At 44.5% G+C, this 19,406-nt stretch overlaps 1 protein-coding gene across 3 annotated transcripts; it reads left to right on the top strand.

Moving 5' to 3' along the window:
* Positions 1-34: 34 nt before the first annotated feature.
* On the top strand, positions 35-14,372 carry YBEY (ybeY metalloendoribonuclease). 3 transcript variants are annotated; one of them, XR_012641503.1, is made up of 5 exons: positions 35-144; positions 1,484-1,719; positions 6,067-6,198; positions 10,222-10,315; positions 11,064-11,137. XR_012641503.1 is itself a non-coding variant. In XM_074968185.1 (5 exons), the coding sequence occupies exons 2-5, from the start codon at positions 1,510-1,512 to the stop codon at positions 13,714-13,716; spliced, it is 498 nt and encodes a 165-aa protein (XP_074824286.1). In that variant the 5' UTR covers positions 35-144; positions 1,484-1,509; the 3' UTR covers positions 13,717-14,372. The 3 variants fall into 3 exon arrangements, 2 of the variants coding, with proteins under 2 accessions (XP_074824286.1, XP_074824285.1); XM_074968185.1 differs by lacking the exon at positions 10,222-10,315 and adding an exon at positions 13,630-14,372 and having other exon boundaries at positions 11,064-11,132; XM_074968184.1 differs by lacking the exon at positions 10,222-10,315 and adding an exon at positions 12,298-12,666 and having other exon boundaries at positions 11,064-11,132.
* Positions 14,373-19,406: the final 5,034 nt, after the last annotated feature.

Consider the following 19,406-nt stretch of genomic DNA (forward strand, 5'->3'; position numbering starts at 1 on the left):
CCGCCATCGCCGTGCCGGGGGGAGGGAACCGGACGTCTCCTCCGCGCGTGCGCACCAGCCGGGCGGGGCGGGGACTCGCCGGTTTCCGGTCCGTGCCGCTCGGTTCCGTCCCGGCACCGTCCGCCGGAGGCGCCGCCCGGCCCGGTGAGCGCGAGCGGCGGGGGGGGGGGCTTTGGCGCCTCTTTTCTCGGCCCGGGGCCGCGCCGTGCACGGAGCGAGCGGCCCCCGGCGTGCGGCAAAGGGGCGGCGTTCCGGGGGGGCCGGCAGCCCTGGGCGGGAGTCTGCCCCCCCTCCGGGCCCCCCCCGCACCGCCCCCCGGCGCTCGCGGAACGTCCCAGAGCGCGGGGCGGCCCCGCCTCGCTCCCCGCCCCCCGCCAGGGGCTCCGGCCCCCGCCTCAGCCTCTCCGGCCCCCGCTGAGCCCCCGGAGGGTCTGCCGCCAGAGGTGAACGCTGCCCCCCGGACACACCCCCCCCGGCCAGCGCCCCCCAGGCACCCCCCCCGGCCAGCGCCCCCCCCCGGCCAGCGCCCCCCGGACACACCCCCCGGCCAGCGCCCCCCCCCGGACACACGCCCCCCGGACACACACCCCCCGGCCAACGTCCCCCAGGCACTCCCCCGGCCAACGCCCCCCCCCGGACAGCGCCCCCCGGACGCCCCCCCCGGACACACCCCCCGGACAGCGCCCCCTCCGGACAGCGCCCCCCGGACGCCCCCCCAGCCAACGCCCCCCAGACACACTCCCGGCCAACGCCCCCCCGGCCAGCGCCCCCCGGACACCCCCCCTGGCCAGCGCCCCCCAGACACCCCCCCGGCTGACACCCCCCGGACAGCGCCCCCTGGACAGACCCCCCCAAGACAGCGTGCCCCCCACACAGACACCCCCCCGACAGCATGCCCCCCACACACCCCTAGACAGCGCCCCACAGACAGTGCCCCCCACACACCCCCAGACTGCGCGCCACACACAGTACCCCACGCACAGCGCCCCACAGGAGGCCTCGCTCTGTGCCGCGGACCTGCGGGCCCCGTGGGTGAGAGCCGTGTAACCCTGCACAGGTTATGCAGGTCAAGCCAGGCCTGGAGGGCCCACCTCTACGGTGAGAGGGTTGTTTCAGCCTCCAGGCATATGCGCCAGCATATTTGCTGAGATTGCCAACCTGCGGTCGACCGCTGCCTGCTAACTTTAACTTATCTAATGCAGGTGATGGAACAGACCCAGGCTGGTTACCGATAGGACTGATTTGTTCTAGATTTGAAATGGTATGGGGATTAGATGGTTCAGAGGATTGGCAATAGGCTATATAGGCTGGGTTTTTTTGTCTAAATCAAAGAAGCTGGCTTCTAAAATTATCTGTTTTACCCTCCACCATATCTTTGTCTACACTTTCCCAGATTCTAAAGCTACAGTAGTGTCTCATGGCTGCTACTGGATTATTAGTTTCTACCACTGCCTAATATGCATTTTTTAAAATTAATTTGCAGGGCCCCCTTGAATAGTTTCTAATGAGATGAGTTTAGTCATTCGAAATCTGCAGAAAGTCATCCCCCTCAGGCGAATCCCACTTCGCAGAAGAATAGAAATCCTTCAGAAGATTTTGCACGTGCAGCAGTTCGACCTGGGCATTATCTGCGTTAGTAACAGAAACATTCAACTTCTCAATAGCACCTACAGGCAACAAAATGTCCCCACCGATGTGCTTTCCTTCCCTTTTCATGAGGTAAAATTGTTTTTTTTGGTTTTTTTCCTTTCTTCTGCTTTCCACAGCTACTTTCTTGGTCTGCCAGACACAACTGACTTCTTTGCAAGCCATTAGAGAAAACACCATAACCCTTATTAAATAAATCCTAAAGTAATTTGATATCCTATTTCATTGCAGTGGCTCTCTGTGATGATACACTAGGACCTAGTGGTGCTTCAGGGGATCCTAGACATTTTGTGGAACGTGATGGTGATTTGGGACCTGTTTCAGGGCTCTCAGAGGGTATTGTCTTTGAGAACATCTTCAGCAATCCTCATTAGCTGTTTTATATGTTCTTCCTTGCATGGCACCATAAATGCATGAAAACAGAGCCATGAGTAAAGTTGTACATACGTTTAGGGCCTGTTCCCCAGCATTTCAGGAATTCTACTTCCACAAGGCAGCTGGCAGCAGTTAACGTGTCACTACTGGGAAGCTGAGAGTGGACAACGGGATGGTTCACTTGATGAGTACCTGTTCTGTTTATTCCCTCTGAAGCACTTGGCACTGGCCACTGTTGGCAGACAGGATGCTGTGCTAGATGGACCATTGGTCTGACCCAGTAGGGCCATTCTTATGTTCCTGCTTTTTTCCCTTTTTTTTTGTCAGTGTTGTTTAAATCTTCAAAGTAACCAGTAGGGATTTTGATTATTTAAATTAGGTAACTTGTTGATAATATCTAAATGTCTTTCTGTTGCTCTCTTATGGAAGGAAGGCAGACAAGATTTAAAAGAAAAAAGGTACAGGCTCACACATTCGGCTACCATCAGGTACGAGGTATAGGAAGAGAAGGCATTGGAAATATAACTTTTTCATCAAATGTACATGTTTAAACACTTTGGGATCCCATTTGATTTCTGCTGATATGAGAACAGTATAATTGCTCACCTAGGTTCATAGGAGTAGCCAAAATATTTCCTAGGTAAACAATAACTAGCTAAAGAATTCCTCCGTTTTTGTCACATTCAGATCTAGTTTTTAGTAGCTGTGCTATGTTGACATCTAAAGGTGGTGGTATTTATGTAGCAGAACTCTGGCCTAAAATGGCATGTCTACACAGCCTGTGGGAGCTAGCCTTGTAGTCAGAGTTGACAGACAGGTTAGCGGAGCTGGTGCTAGCACTCTAAAGATAGTGCTCTGAAGTTGTGGCCCAGGCAGGAGCTTGGGCTCTGAAGTCTAGGGAAGTGGGATAGACTTCCGAGCCTGACCTCCCGCCAAAGCCGCAACTTCAAAGCACTGTTGACAGAAGTACCCCTGGGGGACTTCTGCACATCAGCGGACACACACAATTCCTTTATATCGCTGCATTCGTGCCTGCTGTTCTGGGGCCACAGCATCCTCTGGTGGGCAAAAGGCAGGACTGCAGCACTTCTTAGGCAAAATGTATTTTATGCAGGAAAATACAAAATTCTATGCCCAGTACTGCAGAATTCCCCCAGGAGTAGAGTTCATCACAACACACTGCCTGCAGATCCAGGTTAGGACAGAGTGGGGCACGCAGGATTGCTGGGGTCAGAGGCGGGGCTTCAGAATGGCTAGTGGTGGGGACAGACTGGAGCATGGGCTCAGGAGCTAGTGAGGTGACGGGACCTACACAAAAATGAGGAGGTTAGTTAAACAAAAATTGAAAGGTCCAGTACCAAAAATAAAATCCCTGCAAACTGCACAGAAACTTAAAGACACCATAATAGAGGCTCAACTTAAATGTATGCCCCAAATTAAACAACATAGTAAGAGAACCAAAAAAGAGCCACCATGGCTAAGCAACAAAGCAAAAGAAGCAGTCAGAGGCAAAAAGGCATCCTTTAAAAAGTGGAAGTTAAATCCTAGTGAGGAAAATAGAAAGGAGCAGAAACTCTGGCAAATTAAGGTAACAATATAACTAGGAAAGCCAACAAAGAATTTGAAGTACAGCCAGCCAAAGACTGAGAAAGTAATAGCAAAAAAATTTTTAAGTATATCAAAAGCAGGAGGCCTGCTAAACAATCAGTGGGGCCGCGGTTGAGGAAGTAAGGGAGATTCCAAAACTTGAGCCATTCTTTTTAGGTGAAAGATCTGAGGAACTGTCCCAGATTGAGGTGTCATTAGAGGAGGTTTTGGAACAAATTGATAAACTAAACAGTAATAAGTCACTAGGAGCAGATGGTATTCATCCAAGAGTTCTGAAGGAACTCAAATGTGAAATTGCAGAACTACTAACTGTCATCTGTAACCTATCATTTAAATCAGCTTCCATACCAGATGACTGGAGGATAGCTAATGTGACGCCAATTTTTAAAAAGGGCTCCAGAGGTGATCCCTGCAATTACAGGCCTCAGAGGCCTGTAAGCCTGAGTTCAGTATCAGGCAAACTGGTTGAAACTATAATAAAGAACAATATTGTCAGACATGTAGATGAACATAATTTGAGGAAGAGTCAAGATGGTTTTAGTAAAGGGAAAACATGCCTCACCAATCTACTAGAATTCTTTGAGGGGGTCAACAAGCATGTGGACCAAGGGGATCCAGTGGATATCGTGTATTTAGATTTTCAGAAAGCCTTTGACAACATCCCTCACCAAAGCCTCTTAAGCAAAGAAAGCTTCCACGGGATAAGAGGGAAGGTGTTCTCATGGATTGGTAACTGGTTAAAGATAGGAAACAAAAGGTAGGAATAAATGGTCAGTTTTCAGAATGGAGAGAGGTAAATAATGGTGTCCCCCAGGGTCAGTACTGGGCCCAGTCCTATTCAACGTATTCATAAGTGAACTGGAAAAAGGGGTAAACAGTGAGGTGGCAAAATTTGCAGATGGTACAAAATGACTAAAGATAGTTAAGTATAAAGCAGACTTCAAAGAGCTACAAAGGATCTCTCAAAACTTGGTGATTGGGCAACAAAATGCCAGATGGAATTCAATGTTGATAAATGCAAAGTAATGCACATTGGAAAGCATAATCCCAACTATACATATAAAATGATGGGATCTAAATTAGCTGTTACCACTCAAGAAAGAGATCTTGGAGTCATTGTGGATAGTTCTCTGAAATCATCCACTCAATGTGCAGCAGCAGTCACAAAAGCGAACAGAATGTTGGGCATCATTAAGAAAGGGATAGATAATAAGACAGAAAATATCATATTGCCTCTATATAAATCCATGGTACACCCACATCTTGAATACTGCGTGCAGATGTGGTCGCCCCATCTCAAAAAAGATACGTTGGAATTGGAAAAGGTTCAGAAAAGGTCAACAAAAATGATTAGGGGTATGGAACGGCTTTCATATGGGGAGAGATTAATAAAACTGGGACTTTTCAGCTTGGAAAAGAGACGTCTAAGGGGGATATGGTAGAGATCTATAAAATCATGACTGGTGTAGAGGAAGTAAATAAGGAAGTGTTATTTACGCCTTCTCATAACACACGAACTAGGGGCCACCAACTGAAATTAATAGGCAGCAAGTTTAAAACAAAGAAAAGGAGGTATTTTTTCACACAACACACAGTCAACCTGTGGAACTCTTTGCCAGAGGAGGTTGTGAAGGCCAAGACACTAACAGGGTTCAAAAAAGAACTAGATAAATTCATGGAGGATAGGTCCATCAATGGCTGTTAGCCAGGATGGGCAGGGATGGTGTCCCTAGCCTCTGTTTGCCAGAAGTTGGGAATGGGCAACAGGATGGATCATTTGATAACTACCTGTTGTGTTCATTCCCTCTGGGCACCTGGCATTAGCCACTATTGGAAGACAAGATACTGGGCTAGATGGACCTTTGGTCTGACCCAGTATGGCCGTTCTTATGTTTGACACACAAAATATGCAGAATTTTGAAATACTATGTGCAGAATTTTTAATTTTTTGGTGCAGAATTCCCCTGGGAGTAACACCGCTATTTTATTAGAGTGCTAGTGCAAGTCCCACTAGTCCAAGTCTGTCAACCTGGGCTAGGAGGCTTGGTGCCATGGGCTGTGTCAGCCTACCCTAAGCAAGTCAAGGACATGTGTAAATTTTACACTAGGTGCTGGACCTATACATGTTGCCTGACACTGCACATAGCAAATGTTTCACAGCTAGTGATTCATCCTTTGGATCATACAGTCAAATCCAAGTCCCTTTCTGTCCATTTCCAGTTACTGTCCTAATGGAAGTTAAAGAGCCCCTAGCAAATTTCCTCTGTCAGTAAAAAGCCTTTAGTGTCTAAGGTTCCATTTGCATGAACCACCATTGCTGTATCAGTGCCTAGCTCATTACTTTGTAACAACTTTGGGAAGCCCTGAGGATGAAAAGTACTCTGTACAACCATATTCTCACCTATGTTAACTTTTGGAAGGGCTTCTGTATTTCAGAATCTGAAAGCAGGTGAGCTGCCTCAGCCTAGTCTTCGAGACGAATACAATCTTGGTGATGTTTTCCTAGGAGTAGAGTATATCTATCAGCAGTGCCAAGAAAATGGGGAGGATTACTACAGCATTCTTACAGTAAGTGTTTGCTTACTAATACAGATTTCTCCTCACAGACTCGATTTAGGAACCACAGCTGAAACAATGCTAATATTCACTGTTGGGGGGGATTTTTTGCCAGTTTATGGACATTGTAAAGATTCATCTACAGAAAAATATTCTGAATCCCAAACCTATAATGTAAAGGAATTTAAATTTATGTTCTCCATGTAAGCATGAAATCATGTTAAAACACATTTCTAATTGCAGTCTTTTCTTAAATGTGGCTAGGATGTCTCTGGTAACTGTGTTCTGTGCTGTTACAACTTTGGAGGAAAGACTGAGAGGTAGAATAATACTTTTGTGAATAACCAAAGGATCAGTTGAACTTAAGTCAAGAAAACTTACAAGTGATGAATAAAATGAAGAGAATGTCACCTCGGCTACCTTGAGGGCTGGGAATTAATCTACAGTGAGGGGTAGTTGTGGGGAATTAAAAGACAGTTTAGGAGCTATACTCCATAGATTCACTGTAGAGGCTGAGCAGCAAGCAGGTCTGATCAACAGTCTAACAGCAGAAACTGCTCACACGAAGGAGCAGAAGCAACACAGCTGCCATAACTTACCCAGGAGCGGTTGCTTCTCTGTCTGAGCTGAATTAAAGTAACTTCCATCAACAGTAAAGGTTCTGCTTTACTTAGTGTGGTTCTCTTTGTCCATATAAGGGTTATTTTTAAATACAATATAACAAGAAAATATAACTCTGAAAAACTAGGAAAGTAATGGGAGCTAAGCATCTCTAGATATTAGCTGTGGAATAAGATGGGCTCAGAGGTGACTTGACCTCTTAGCCTGGTCTGGATCACTTGGCAAACTGGGCACAGACAAACAATATGTGTTGTATAAAGCTAAACATAAATGTATATATCAAGGAACAAAGAATGTAGGTTACACTTATTCAGTGGAGGACTCTATCTTGGGAAGCAGTGACTCTGAAAAAGATAGGGGGTTTTGGTGGATAATCATCTGAACATGAGCTCCCAGTGTGACACTGGCAAAAAGGACTAATGTAATCCTTGGACGCATAAATAAAGGTATCTCGAGTAGGAGTCAAGAAGTTATTTTACCTGTCTATTAGGTACTTGTGCGATCGCTGCTGGAACACTCTGTCCAGTTCTGGTGTTCACAATTCAAGGAAGATGTTGGTAAATTGGAGAAGACTGAGAAAAGAGCCACAAGAATGATTAAAGATCAGAAAACCTGCCTTATAGTGATAGACTCAAGGAACTCAATCCGTTTATCTTAACAAAGTGAAGAGAAATTTTGTTAGTAGAGAGCTCTATAATCTAATGGACAAAAGCATAACAAGATCCAGCGACTGAAAGCTGAAACTAGAGAAGTGCCAGCTGGAAAAAAGGTGCATATTTGGCTTACAGCAACTTAACAATAGATGTAGTGCATCACTTGACATTCACTCTTGATTTAGAGTTGTGTTTAAAGAGATGCTGTACCTCAACCAAAAACTTATGGACTTGGTTTGGGAATTATTGGGTGAAATTCTATAGCCTATTATACAGGACAGACTAGGTGATCTTAATGGTAACTTCTGGCAATAAAATCATGGATAGGGAATTCAGGGACTTAGCAAGATACTTTTAAAAATAAGTTTGATCCACCTTTTAAACATAAGTTTCAGAGTAGCAGCCGTGTTAGTCTGTATTCGCAAAAAGAAAAGGAGGACTTGTGGCACCTTAGAGACTAATAAATTTATTTGAGCATAAGCTTTCGTGAGCTACAGCTCACTTTATCGGTTGCATGGAAATCCGATGAAGTGAGCTGTAGCTCATGAAAGCTTATGCTCAAATAAATTTGTTAGTCTCTAAGGTGCCACAAGTCCTCCTTTTCTTTTAAACATAGTGTCATGGCTTTCAATCCCTGCTGCAGGTCCCCATGTTGGTCTTGCGGTCTAAGGCCTTGTCTACACTGCAGAGTTTTGTCAGCAAAAGGCAGCTTTTAGAGGCAAAACAGTGGAGGTGTACACACGGCAATGCCATTTTTGATGACAAAGCTGCCCCTTTTTAGCGACAAAATAAAACCACCTCAATGAGAGGCATAAAGTTTTTTGCGGCAAACTTAAAGCGACAAAGTATCAGCGTGGACCGGTGGTGGGCAACTTGCAGCCCGTCAGGGTAATCCTCTAGCGGGCCACAAGACAATTTGTTTACGTTGACCATCTGCAGCTCCCAGTGGCCGCGGTTCGCCGTTCCCGCCAATGGAATCTGTGGGAAGCGGTGGCCAGCACGTCACGTGCCCTGCCACTGCCATTCATTAAATTGCCATAACTAGCCTCTCCCAGTATCTCACGATGCCTGCCGTGACCACTCTGCTCACTGTTTTGAACTCTGCTACCCTGCACTGCTGATACACAGGCATGTGCCCCTCCCTTTTCAAAGCTCTGGGAAGTTCCAGTTTTGTTCAACATCTTTAATAATGACCTGGATGATGGGATGGATTGCACCCTCAGCAAGTTGGCAGATGACACTAAGCTGGGGGGAGAGGTAGATAGGGTCCAGAGAAACCTAGACAAATTGGAGAATTAGGCCAAAAGAAATCTGAGGAGGTTCCACAAGGACAAGTGCAGTCCTGCACTTAAGACGGAAGAATCCCATGCCCTGCTACAGGCTGGGGACCGACTGGCTAAGCAGCAGTTCTGCAGAAAAGGACCTAGGGGTTACAGTGGATGAGAAGCTGGATATGAGTCAGCAGTGTGCCCTGGTTGCCAAGAAGGCCAATGGCATATTGGGCTGCATTAGTAGGAGCATTGCCAACAGATTGAGGGAAGTGATTATTCCCCTCTCTTCGGCACTGGTGAGGCCTCATCTGGAGAATTGTGTCCAGTTTTGGGCCCCACACTACAAGAAGGATGTGGAAAAATTGGAAAACGTCCAGCGGAGGGCAACAAAAATGATTAGGGGACTGGAACACATGACTTATGAGGAGAGGCTGAGGGAACTGGGATTGTTTAGTCTGCAGAAGAGAAGAGTGAGGGGGGGATTTGATTGCAGCCTTCAATTACCTGAAGGGGGGTTCCAAAGAGGATGGAGCTCGGCTGTTCTCAGAGGTGGCAGGTGACAGATCAAGGAGCAATGGTCTCAAGTTGCAGTGAGGGAGGTCTAGGTTAGATATTAGGAAATACTATTTCACTAGGAGGGTGGTGAAGCACTGGAATGGGTTACCTAGGGAGGTGGTGGAATCTCCATCCTTAGAGGTTTTTAAGGCCCGGCTGAAAAAGCCCTGACTGGGATGATTTAGTTGGTGTTGGTCCTGCCATGAGCAGGGGGTTGATCTAGATGATCTCCTGAGGTCTCTTCCAACCCTAATATTCTATGCCAATCAGCTCAGGCAGCAAAGAGCAAATCATTAACATGCAATGCTGTTCTCTTCCACGCTATGAACACAGAGACAGGCAGGGGTGGGTGGGGGTGTGGGTGTCCCTCCCTCTCTTGCGCCCCCCCCCCACCTTGGTTGCTTCTGGCGGCTGTCTGAACTTAGAGACAGCAAGCCGACACACTCACTCTCCCCCAACACACACACAGTTTCCCACACACACTTCAGTTGAAAAGCTGCTGGCAATCTCGGAGGGTGCCCATGGAAGGATGGGATTGAGAAACCTGCATCATGTGACGCTGTACCTGCCCCATGAGGAATTGCAAACCCTTCCCAAAGAACCCTGTGGTCAGTTGCATAGTGGGATAGCTACCCACAATGCACAGCTCTCTGTCTATGCAAGAGCTGCTAATGTGGATGCACTCTGCCAACACAAGGAGCATAGTGTGGTCATGAAATAGCGGTTTAATTAAAACAGCATTACTTTTGCCAACAAAACTCTGTAGTGTAGACATAAGCCTTAAACTTTCTGATCTCTTTAAAATTGTTTTTTATTTACTGTTTCATCTCTGTTTTGGGGAGAGGAAAAGGGTGAGCTTTGCCCCAAAGAGGAAAGGGATGCTGAAGGCAAGAATGCTTCTTCATTGAAACCTATTCTTGTATACCCTCATGCAGCTTCTACCAGGGGACATAAGTTTGATTTACTGAAGTCCTAGAACAATTCCCTCCCTTGTCCCCAAGGTTCTGAGTGCCCACAGTTCTAATCGAGGTGAGTGGGAGCTGTATTATTCAGTGCCTCTGAAAATTACCACAGATCCACTGGTGCCATAAGTGGGCATAGTTCCATTTGAAATTAGTGGAGTTGCTGAGACTGATAACTTTTGAAGATTAGAGCAGGAGATGGGGTTGTGTTCCCAGTGACCCATTGGGTTATTTTGATTAGCAGCAGATGTATTTTCTTGGACTTGACCATAGAGAAAGATATTTTACCATTTGAAAATGTCCTTTTTGGGGACAAGAGGTTGAAGACAAACTTCTGGCTGACTTGTCAGAGGAGGCTATTATTACAAACACTTTCCTCTGGAATTTCAGTTTTCTTTTGGTTGGTGACTTTAGATATAACCTGTTCTTGTACTTTTTGGAGTATTAACTGGTTTTCCTCTGAAGGTTTCCCAAAAGCAATAGAATATATACAGCTGACAACGTATGAGAAAGCTAGACTATATTCATACGATTAAAGTTAGTCATTCTTGCTGTTTTTCTGCTCTTGCCCCCTCTTCCCATCTCAGTCCAAGGTATGCAAGGACCATGTGCATTAGACTCTTGATCTTCATGTACTGTCTAGTAAAAGTAGTTAAAAGTGCCACAAGTACTCCTTAACTTTATTGTTGTCACTTTCTTTGTGAAGAACTGTGCTAAATATTGCAAGACAGCACCTACATACTACAGTGATGCACACATGAATAAATGTTTAGAGATTTGTAAAATACTAAAACCATTTTTGTTTCCTTGGACAGGTGACTGCAGCTCATGGGCTGTGCCATTTGCTGGGGTACCGGCACAACACAGAAGCGGACTGGGAGCAGGTAAAAGGATGTCCTTACCTAAGCTGAGATAGATGTATTAAGAATGCCCGAAGTACACTAGTGATGGTACATCAAATTCAAAACCTTATTGTAAATGCAGAGACATTTTCCTGACTCTTCATACATATTGTAGTATAACCTTCTAATCCTGATGCTCTCGGGGCACTTTGCAGCCAGTCATTCACACATACATTCAAACCATGAAAGTAACAGTGCAAAGTTCTAATAGTGCCTTTCATCTTAGAGAATCCTCAAGAACTACATCTGTGTTTAAAAGGGTAGTGGGTTCAAAAACAGGGCTTTCAACTTTAACTGTGGAGACACAACTGTGCCTCCATGGGGCAGGAATCTGCACAGCAGCCGTATAACACTGCAAGGCTACAATACTTTAGAAAAAGAAGTGGTTTAAAAAAATATCTAATTGACACTATAGCGGGAATTTTAGGAAATAATGCTGTGCAATTATGTTTAGCTGTCCATCAGAGCATCTCAACAGTGTTATCCTAATTTTACAGATGTAAAAACAGACAGAGTTTTAACTATTTGTGCAAGTTCACACAGAAGGCTACTTAGAGAACAGAACCTAGTATGACAAAGTTAGTGAGGGGAGGGATAGCTCAGTGGTTTGAGCATTGGCCTGCTAAACCCAGGGTTGTGAGTTCAATCCTTGAGGGGGGCCATTTAGGGATCTGGGGGAAAAATTGGGGATTGGGCCTGCTTTGAGCAGGGGGTTGGACTAGATAACCTTCTGAGGTCCCTTCCAACCCTGATATTCTATGAAAGTCAGGCCAGATGGCTGCAAGAGGGTGTGGGAAGGCAGATATGTAAGCTCTAGAATGTTAAAGGTCCTCTGCCCTATCAGCTGAGAAGGGGTTACCTAAGGGCTGCCTGAGACCTTTTAAAGCCACTCCCCTGTTGAGAGAAAGCAGGAGGACACATGCTGGCAGACAATTACTAAGCTAGTGGCAGCAAGGAAATAAGCATCTCCAGGAGCAGAGACTGTGCTCCTTCCCATACAGAAAAGACAAGCCTGAGCGCCTGCCAGGGGAAGGACTGACTCCCCAGGGCAAACCACAGGATGATATCCCACCCCAACAAGGAGATGGGGGAAAGTATCTCCCTTTGTATTAGTGTCTAGTGAAATAGTTCCTTCTGTTTGTTGGAGGAACACCCCTTAGACCTCCCTGAGGCCTACCCAGAAAATACGGCCGAAGGAACACAGAAGGGGGAAGACAAAGACTGCCCCCAGTGTGGCAGATGGGTTGATTTACCCCATGCCCGTCTCGCCAAAAGGAGAAGTGCTGAGGCTGGTGAGACGAAGGTGCCTTGCCACACGAGGTATGCCAGGTTTCCTGTTCTGATAACTGGAATATGTATACTACCTCCCATAAGCAGGTGTAATAAACCACATTGGAATCTTGCCAGAACATCAGGATTAACACCTTTTTCTTGTGGAAAAAGCCTTATGAGCTGTTTAATAACCCATCTAATCAGGGCCTGCTTTTTACATCTTTTCTGAAAATTGGGACCTCCAACAGCCCAATGCCCTAACTCCAGTTTGGGGGATTATTTGGATACTTACTCAGAGGGAAGAATTGTCTCTTGCAGCAGAAGTAGCCACCATTGCCTGGATTTCCTTTGGTTTCAAATACGATTACTGACCAGGCTCAACCTAGCTTAGTTTGTGAGAGATGACAAGATCATAGGCAGAAGTTGCATGCCTGCAGCCATATCTCCAGTTTTCTTAATGAACCATAGGTAAATGTGACTGCAATCAGTGGGAACTAAGGACAGTCAGCACCTCACAAGGGTACTGTGTATCTGGAAGGACTGAGCACTAAAAGTGCTTTGAAATCCTTGAATGAAAGGGTCTGTGTAAGAGCCCAGTCCTGTAAATGCTTATCCATGTGAATCTCTGTGTGCTCATGTGCGATGTCTTATTGAGTTCATCGGTAACATTTCTCATGTAAGCAAGTGTTTAAAAGAAAAGGTATGATGCAGTTTTAGTGCCCATTCTTGTAAAGTGCAGTTCTGGTCAGAAATGTGACTGTAAATATGGTATAGTGGGTTCTGGATTTATGATGTCTCACTGATTCTGTATCAGATGTGTGGGTGGATGTCCGGCAAAGACATGGTTTCCTGACTGCCAGCTCTGCAGACTCAAATTGGGCTCTTTTCTTCTCACTTGGTCATCACAGTACTTATTTTCTGCTGGTGAAATTGTCCAACGTGACACCTGTGCAACTCAGTTGCATGAAGAGAATCCCGCTAACTTCATCTTAACTGTATTGGCTCTGCGGTTACTTTTGTCCATAACTCATCTGTTATGACTTTGAATTCACACACGGGCAGATCTGTTGAGTAAGAAGTTGCCATTTTTACATAGTTTATTTTTTGGATTAGAACAGCATTTTAAAGTCTATTGCTTAAAATTATAAAGAATGTACATGAAGGGAAAATGAGCATTCTTATTGAGTTTTTTCCCCCACCCTTATAGATGTATCAGAAGGAAAAACACATTCTTGAGGAGCTAAATGGAATCACTGGTACAAACCTCCAGCCACTGACTAAAAACCATTTCTGATCACGTCACAAGAAAAAGAAAGAGGACCCAGAAAAATAAATCCTCATTCTACTGAGAAGAAACCAAGTAGCATGGATACAACTAACTTAAATGAATCACTGTTAATACTTAACAGGCATCTATGTTAACTTCATATAGTGTCAACAGAATATCTTGCATTGTAGTGTGTAATAAAATTCAGCCAAACAGTTTCTCTCAAGCAGAGTGCAGTTGTATATGTAACTTGTAACCAGTAATAGATTCTAATATCAAACAGTACAAACGTATGTTGAAGTATCTACTGGAGACCCATAGAAGCAGTTGAAAACTACAGTGACTTACTCCTTTATACTGCTGTCCTATCTTTAGTGGGAAAGAGGGTAGAAAAGTGGAATCAGAGTTTCAATTAATTAAATTCTTCAAATATAGTTGTGTGTCCAATATCTGAAGTTGGCTTTGAAAAAGACTTAAGATGAGAAAGATGCTACCCAGAGAGTCTTCCTTTGAGGTTGGTGTATCCATATAAAAGTAGCAGTGATTTAAATCATTTCATGCATGAGTTGCTGTAGAGCTCCACAAAAAAATTTTTCTTCTTGACCTCAGGTAAGTGTGTTAACTCAGTTAGGGCCAAAATCTTATCTTATTCAAAGTAAAAAGCACCTAGCATCTGTATCTGTAAGTAGTCCCACTGACTTCAATAGGACTATTTATGAAATAATGTCCTCGTTAACATGACTAAGGTATCACAGTCTGGTCCTAATTTTGCGGGAAGTAGTACTGTTGCATCTACTCCTTTTGAATATTTTTCACAGTTATAAAATTTCTCCTACTAACTTGCACCTGGGAATGTGTCTCTATCTGCATGTATCAAATCTTAGTTCTGGACACTTTTCAAAGTGTACTCATGGACCCTCCTATGGAATAATGTGTTGCCCATCTGGACCCTGTTTAGAATAATATAACTGTCTTACACACAATGGGAAATCTTTAAAAAACTGTGGTGTACGTAACACACATGCTTAAGCATGCCGTGAGGGGACTATTACATCTGTGTCCAACCATTTTCTTGATTGTACCCTGAAGGGGGTTGTGTGTAATCTCTGCTGAAGCTAAGAACTAGCTGATTGTCATAGTTATTGTGAGATGTTTGTACAGGTAAAAGTTTGAGAGTTATGGAACGTACAGAATATTCTGTTCCAGATCTGTTTGGAGTGAAACCAATCACCTGAGCTGACACAATCAACATAAGAACACTGAACATCCCTAGAGCCAGCCTACATTTAGTGTCTGGGGAAGATGCAACCTTGAGCATACTCAAGGAAAAATGAACCCCAGGAGAGCGCTGAGACGGGGGGGCCTCTTGGACTAAGGGACAATAGCCTATGACTGTATCAGAGCAGAAGAAATGGCCCAAGTGGCTATCCATTACAGGAGGGAATGCTCTGTCAGCAGGGATGTGTCTCTCATGAACAGTAGACCTCAGCTTTCTGGGCTGGACAAGCATGAGAAGGATTAACCATTGGGTGATAAATACTTTATTGGCCTGGACAATAACTTAAGTACAGGCTCTAGTTTGCATCTTACAGGGGTTTTTTTTACCGGTAATCTTATGTTTCCAAATCCTTTTACTTGCCTTTATTTTGAATCTTAATCTTAAACACAGACACGAAATTAAAGTTTAACAGAGTGCCTTGTGCTAAGGAGAATGTTGAACTGAGATAAAAGTGGTGAACTGGGGTACACTATGTCCATGGAGGTAGGTGATTGGTGAGCATTGCAGGTATCCAGAAGATAGGTGTAACACAGCAGGGTGTGTAAATTTTCTATCCAGAGGGGAAGAGGAAAGCTCGGGGAGCCTGGAGCAGCTATGTTGCCCGCCAACAGTGGCTGGGGAGAGTTTCCTCTGCTGGACCACAGACAGGGCTCTCTCCTGCTGTGAGGTAGTGATTCACCCCAGCCAGCTCGGGTAGCCCTGAAAACTGTCAGTGTACATTTCTAAAATAAAAGCCACTTGAAGTGACCTTCCTTTACTGTTGGGCACTGAAAAACAGTTGCTCTCTGTAGGCTCTAGCTTCAAAAACATTCCACACACGCCCCCCGAGGAAACTAAAATTTCTTCTAGTACTGTTGTTTATTCTGTGGTAAGCACGTGGAAGCCTCATTCAGGATTGGGCTCCTACTGTGCTAGGGGCTGGAGAAACACAGATGACATGGACCCTGCTCTAAAGAGCTTACAGAGAGCTCTGTGCAGGCACTGCAGTCTGCATGTACATGAGCAACTGGCAGGATCAGCATCTAAGGAGCAGTCTACACTAACATTTGTATTGTTAACTTCCTTACAGCAAGAACCATGTTCAAACACACTTCATTAGAAAGCTACTAATGCTGTTTCTGATCCATGGAGAGAAAATCTCAAGCCAAACTGCAAGTTGTTCCACCTGGGCAAATCTCAGTGCCCGTGTAGATTTCAATAGGCATAAGAGTCCTCGTGCATAGAACATCTTGCAGAATCAGTGCCTTTCCAAATAGGTTTTTTAGGCTTTTTATTTATCCTACTTCATCAGTATTGAATTCATCTGAATTAACAGTATTTCACAATCAGTTGTCTTTTCCTCTTTATACAGGAGGTAAGAAAAGTGTATACCTACCCTTTGTTTCCTATCTTTCAACCAGTTACCAGTCCATGAGAGCACCTTCCCTCTTATCCAGTGGCAGCTTACGTTGCGTAAGAACCTTTGGTGAGGGACCTTGTCAAAAGCTTTCTGAAAATCTAAGTACGCTATATCCACTGGATCCCCCTTGTCCATATGCTTGTTGACCCTCAAAGAATTCTAGTAGATTGGTGAGGCATGTCTTCCCTTTACAAAAACACTGTTGACTCTTCCCCAACTAATTATGTTAATCTATTTGTCTGACAATTTTGTTCTTTACTATAGTTTCAACCAGTTTGCCTGGTACTGAAGTCAGGCTTACCGGCCTGTAATTGCCAGGGTCACCTCTGGAGCCCTTTTTAAAAAGGGCGTCACATTAGCTATCTTCCAGTCACTTGGTACAGAAGCTGATTTAAATGATAGGTTACAAACTACACATAGTTGGTCTGCAATTCTACATTTGAGTTCCTTCAGAACTCTTGGGTGAATACCATCTGGTCCTGGTGACTTATTACTGTTTATCAATTTGTTCCAAAACCTCCTCTAATGACACCTCAATCTGGGACAGTTCCTCAGATTTGTCACCTAAAAAGAATGGCTCAGGTTTGGGAATCTCCCTCACATCCTTAGCAGTGAAGACCCGATGGAAAGAATTCATTTAGTTTTTTCCACAATGGCCTTATTGTCCTTTAGCATCTCCATCGTCCAGTGGCCCCACTGGTTGTTTAGTAGGCTTTCTGCTTCTGATGTATTTAAAAAAATTTTTTGCTATTACTTTTTGAGTCTTTGGCTAGCTTTTCTTCAAATTGTTTTTTGGCCTTCCTAACTATATTTTTACACTTCATTTAACAGAGTTTCTGCTCCTTTCTATTTTCCTCACTAGGATTTAACTTCCACTTTTTAAAGGATGCCTTTTTGCCTCTGACTGTTTCTTTTACTTTGTTGTTTAGCCACGGTGGCACATATTTTGTTCTCTTACAATGTTTGTTAATTTGGGGTAAACATTTAAGTTGAGCCTCTATTATGGTGTCTTTTAAAAGTTTCCATGCAGCTTGCAAGGATTTCACTTTTGGTACGTACCTTTTAATTTCTGTTTAGCTAACTTCCTCATTTTTGTGTAGTCCCCCTTTCTGAAATTAAATGCTATCATGCTGGGCTGCTGTGGAGTTTTCCCTGCCACAGGGATGTTAAATTTAATTATATTATGGTCACTGTTACCAAGTGGTCCAGCTATATTTACCTCTTGGACCAGATCCTGTGCTCCACTTAGGACTAAATCTGGGGTTCTCAAACTGGGGGTCGGGACCCCTCAAGGGGGTTGCGAGGTTATTACATGGGGCGTCATGAGCTATCAGCCTCCACCCCAAACCCCAGTTTACTTCCAGCATTTATAATGGTGTTAAATATATAAAAAAGTGGTTTTTAATTGATAAGGGGGGGTCACACTCAGGGGCTTGCTATGTGAAAGGGGTCTCCAGTACAAAAGTTTGAGAACCACTGGACTAAATCAAGAATTGCCTCTCCTTTTGTGGGTTCTAGGACTAGCTGCTCCAAGAAGTAGTTATTTAAGGTGCCAAGAAACTTTATCTCTGCATCCCGTCCTGGGGTGACATGCACCCAGTCAATATGGGGAAGTTGAAATCCCCCATTATTATTGAATTTTGTATTTTTATAGCCTTTGTAATCTCCCTGAGCATTTCACTGTCACTATCACCATCCTGGTCAGGTGGTCAGTAGTATACCCCTACTACTATATTATTATTCGAGCATGGAATCACTATCCATAGAGATTCTATGATACAGTTTGGTTCATTTAAGATTTTTACTTCATTTGATTCTATGCTTTCTTTCACATACAGTGCATGACGTGTTCTGTCCTTCAGATATATTCTGTGCCCTGGTGTTACTATGTCCTATTGATTATCCTCATTCCACCAAGTTTCTGTGATGTCTATTCTATCAATATCCTCATTTAATATGAGGCACTCTAGTTCAGCCACATTATTTAGACTTCTAGTATTTGTGTATAAGCACTTAAAAATCTGTCACTTTGTAGGTGTCTGACATTACATCATGTAATTGAATGGGACTCTTTTTCATTTGACTGTTTCTCATCTATCATACCCATATTTTATTATCTTCCATTCTGTCCGATTTACAAGGATATAGAGAATCTCCATTAATAGATCCTCCCCTAAGGGATGTCTCTGTCCAAACCACGTGCTCCTCTGCACCTACTGGCTTTCCCTCAGCCCTTAGTTTAAAAACTGCTCTACGACCTTTTTAATGTTAAGCGCCAGCAATCTGGTTCCATTTTGGTTTAGGTGGAGCCCATCCTTCCTGTATAGGCTCCTCCTTGCCCAAAAGTTTCCCCAGTTCCTAATAAATCTAAACCCCTCCTGCCTACACCATTGCCTCATCCACGCATTGAGACCCTGCAGTTCTGCCTGTCTAACTGACCCTGAGCGTGGAACTGGAAGCATTTCAGAGAATGCGATCATGGAGGTCCTGGACTTCAGTCTCTTACCTAGCGGCCCAAATTTGGCCTTCAGGACCTCTCGCCTATCCTTCCCTATGTCATTGGTACCTACATGTACCACCACCACCCATTCCTCCCTAGCACTACACATAAGTCTGTCTAGATGTCTCGAGAGATTCCCCAACCTTCACACCAGGCAGGCAAGTCATCATGCAGTTCGCCAGGTCACCGCAAACCCAGCTATCTCTTTCTAATGATCGAATCCCCCATAGCTATTACCTGTCTCTTCCTAATAACTGGAGTTCCCTCCCCCAGAGAGGTATGGAACTCTTTCCATAGTAACTTTCTTTTCTTTTAAAATAAATCTTAGATTTAGTTAATAAGAATTGACTATAAGTGTGTTTTGGGGTAAGTTTGGAAATATTCATTGCCCTAGTGGGTAATGTGTTTGTCTCTTGGGGCTGGTAAAACTTTATATATGGTGAATAGGTTTTAAGTAACCTTCACTATATAGACTTGGCTGTCTGGGTGGGGGCCAAAGGCTGGATTGCTTGAAGGGAACCATATTTTGGCTTCTTGGT

This window comes from Natator depressus, chromosome 11 (genome assembly GCF_965152275.1).
Source record: "Natator depressus isolate rNatDep1 chromosome 11, rNatDep2.hap1, whole genome shotgun sequence".
Classification (NCBI taxonomy): domain Eukaryota; kingdom Metazoa; phylum Chordata; order Testudines; family Cheloniidae; genus Natator; species Natator depressus.

Bases quoted from the DNA above. Each gene is read 5' to 3' on its own strand.
- YBEY (XM_074968184.1), top strand. From the start codon at position 1,510: ATGAGTTTAGTCATTCGAAATCTGCAGAAAGTCATCCCCCTCAGGCGA. The intron at 1,720-6,066 runs GTAAAATTGTTT...TCTGTATTTCAG, and splicing joins TTTCCTTCCCTTTTCATGAG to AATCTGAAAGCAGGTGAGCT. The intron at 6,199-11,063 runs GTAAGTGTTTGC...TTCCTTGGACAG, and splicing joins ATTACTACAGCATTCTTACA to GTGACTGCAGCTCATGGGCT.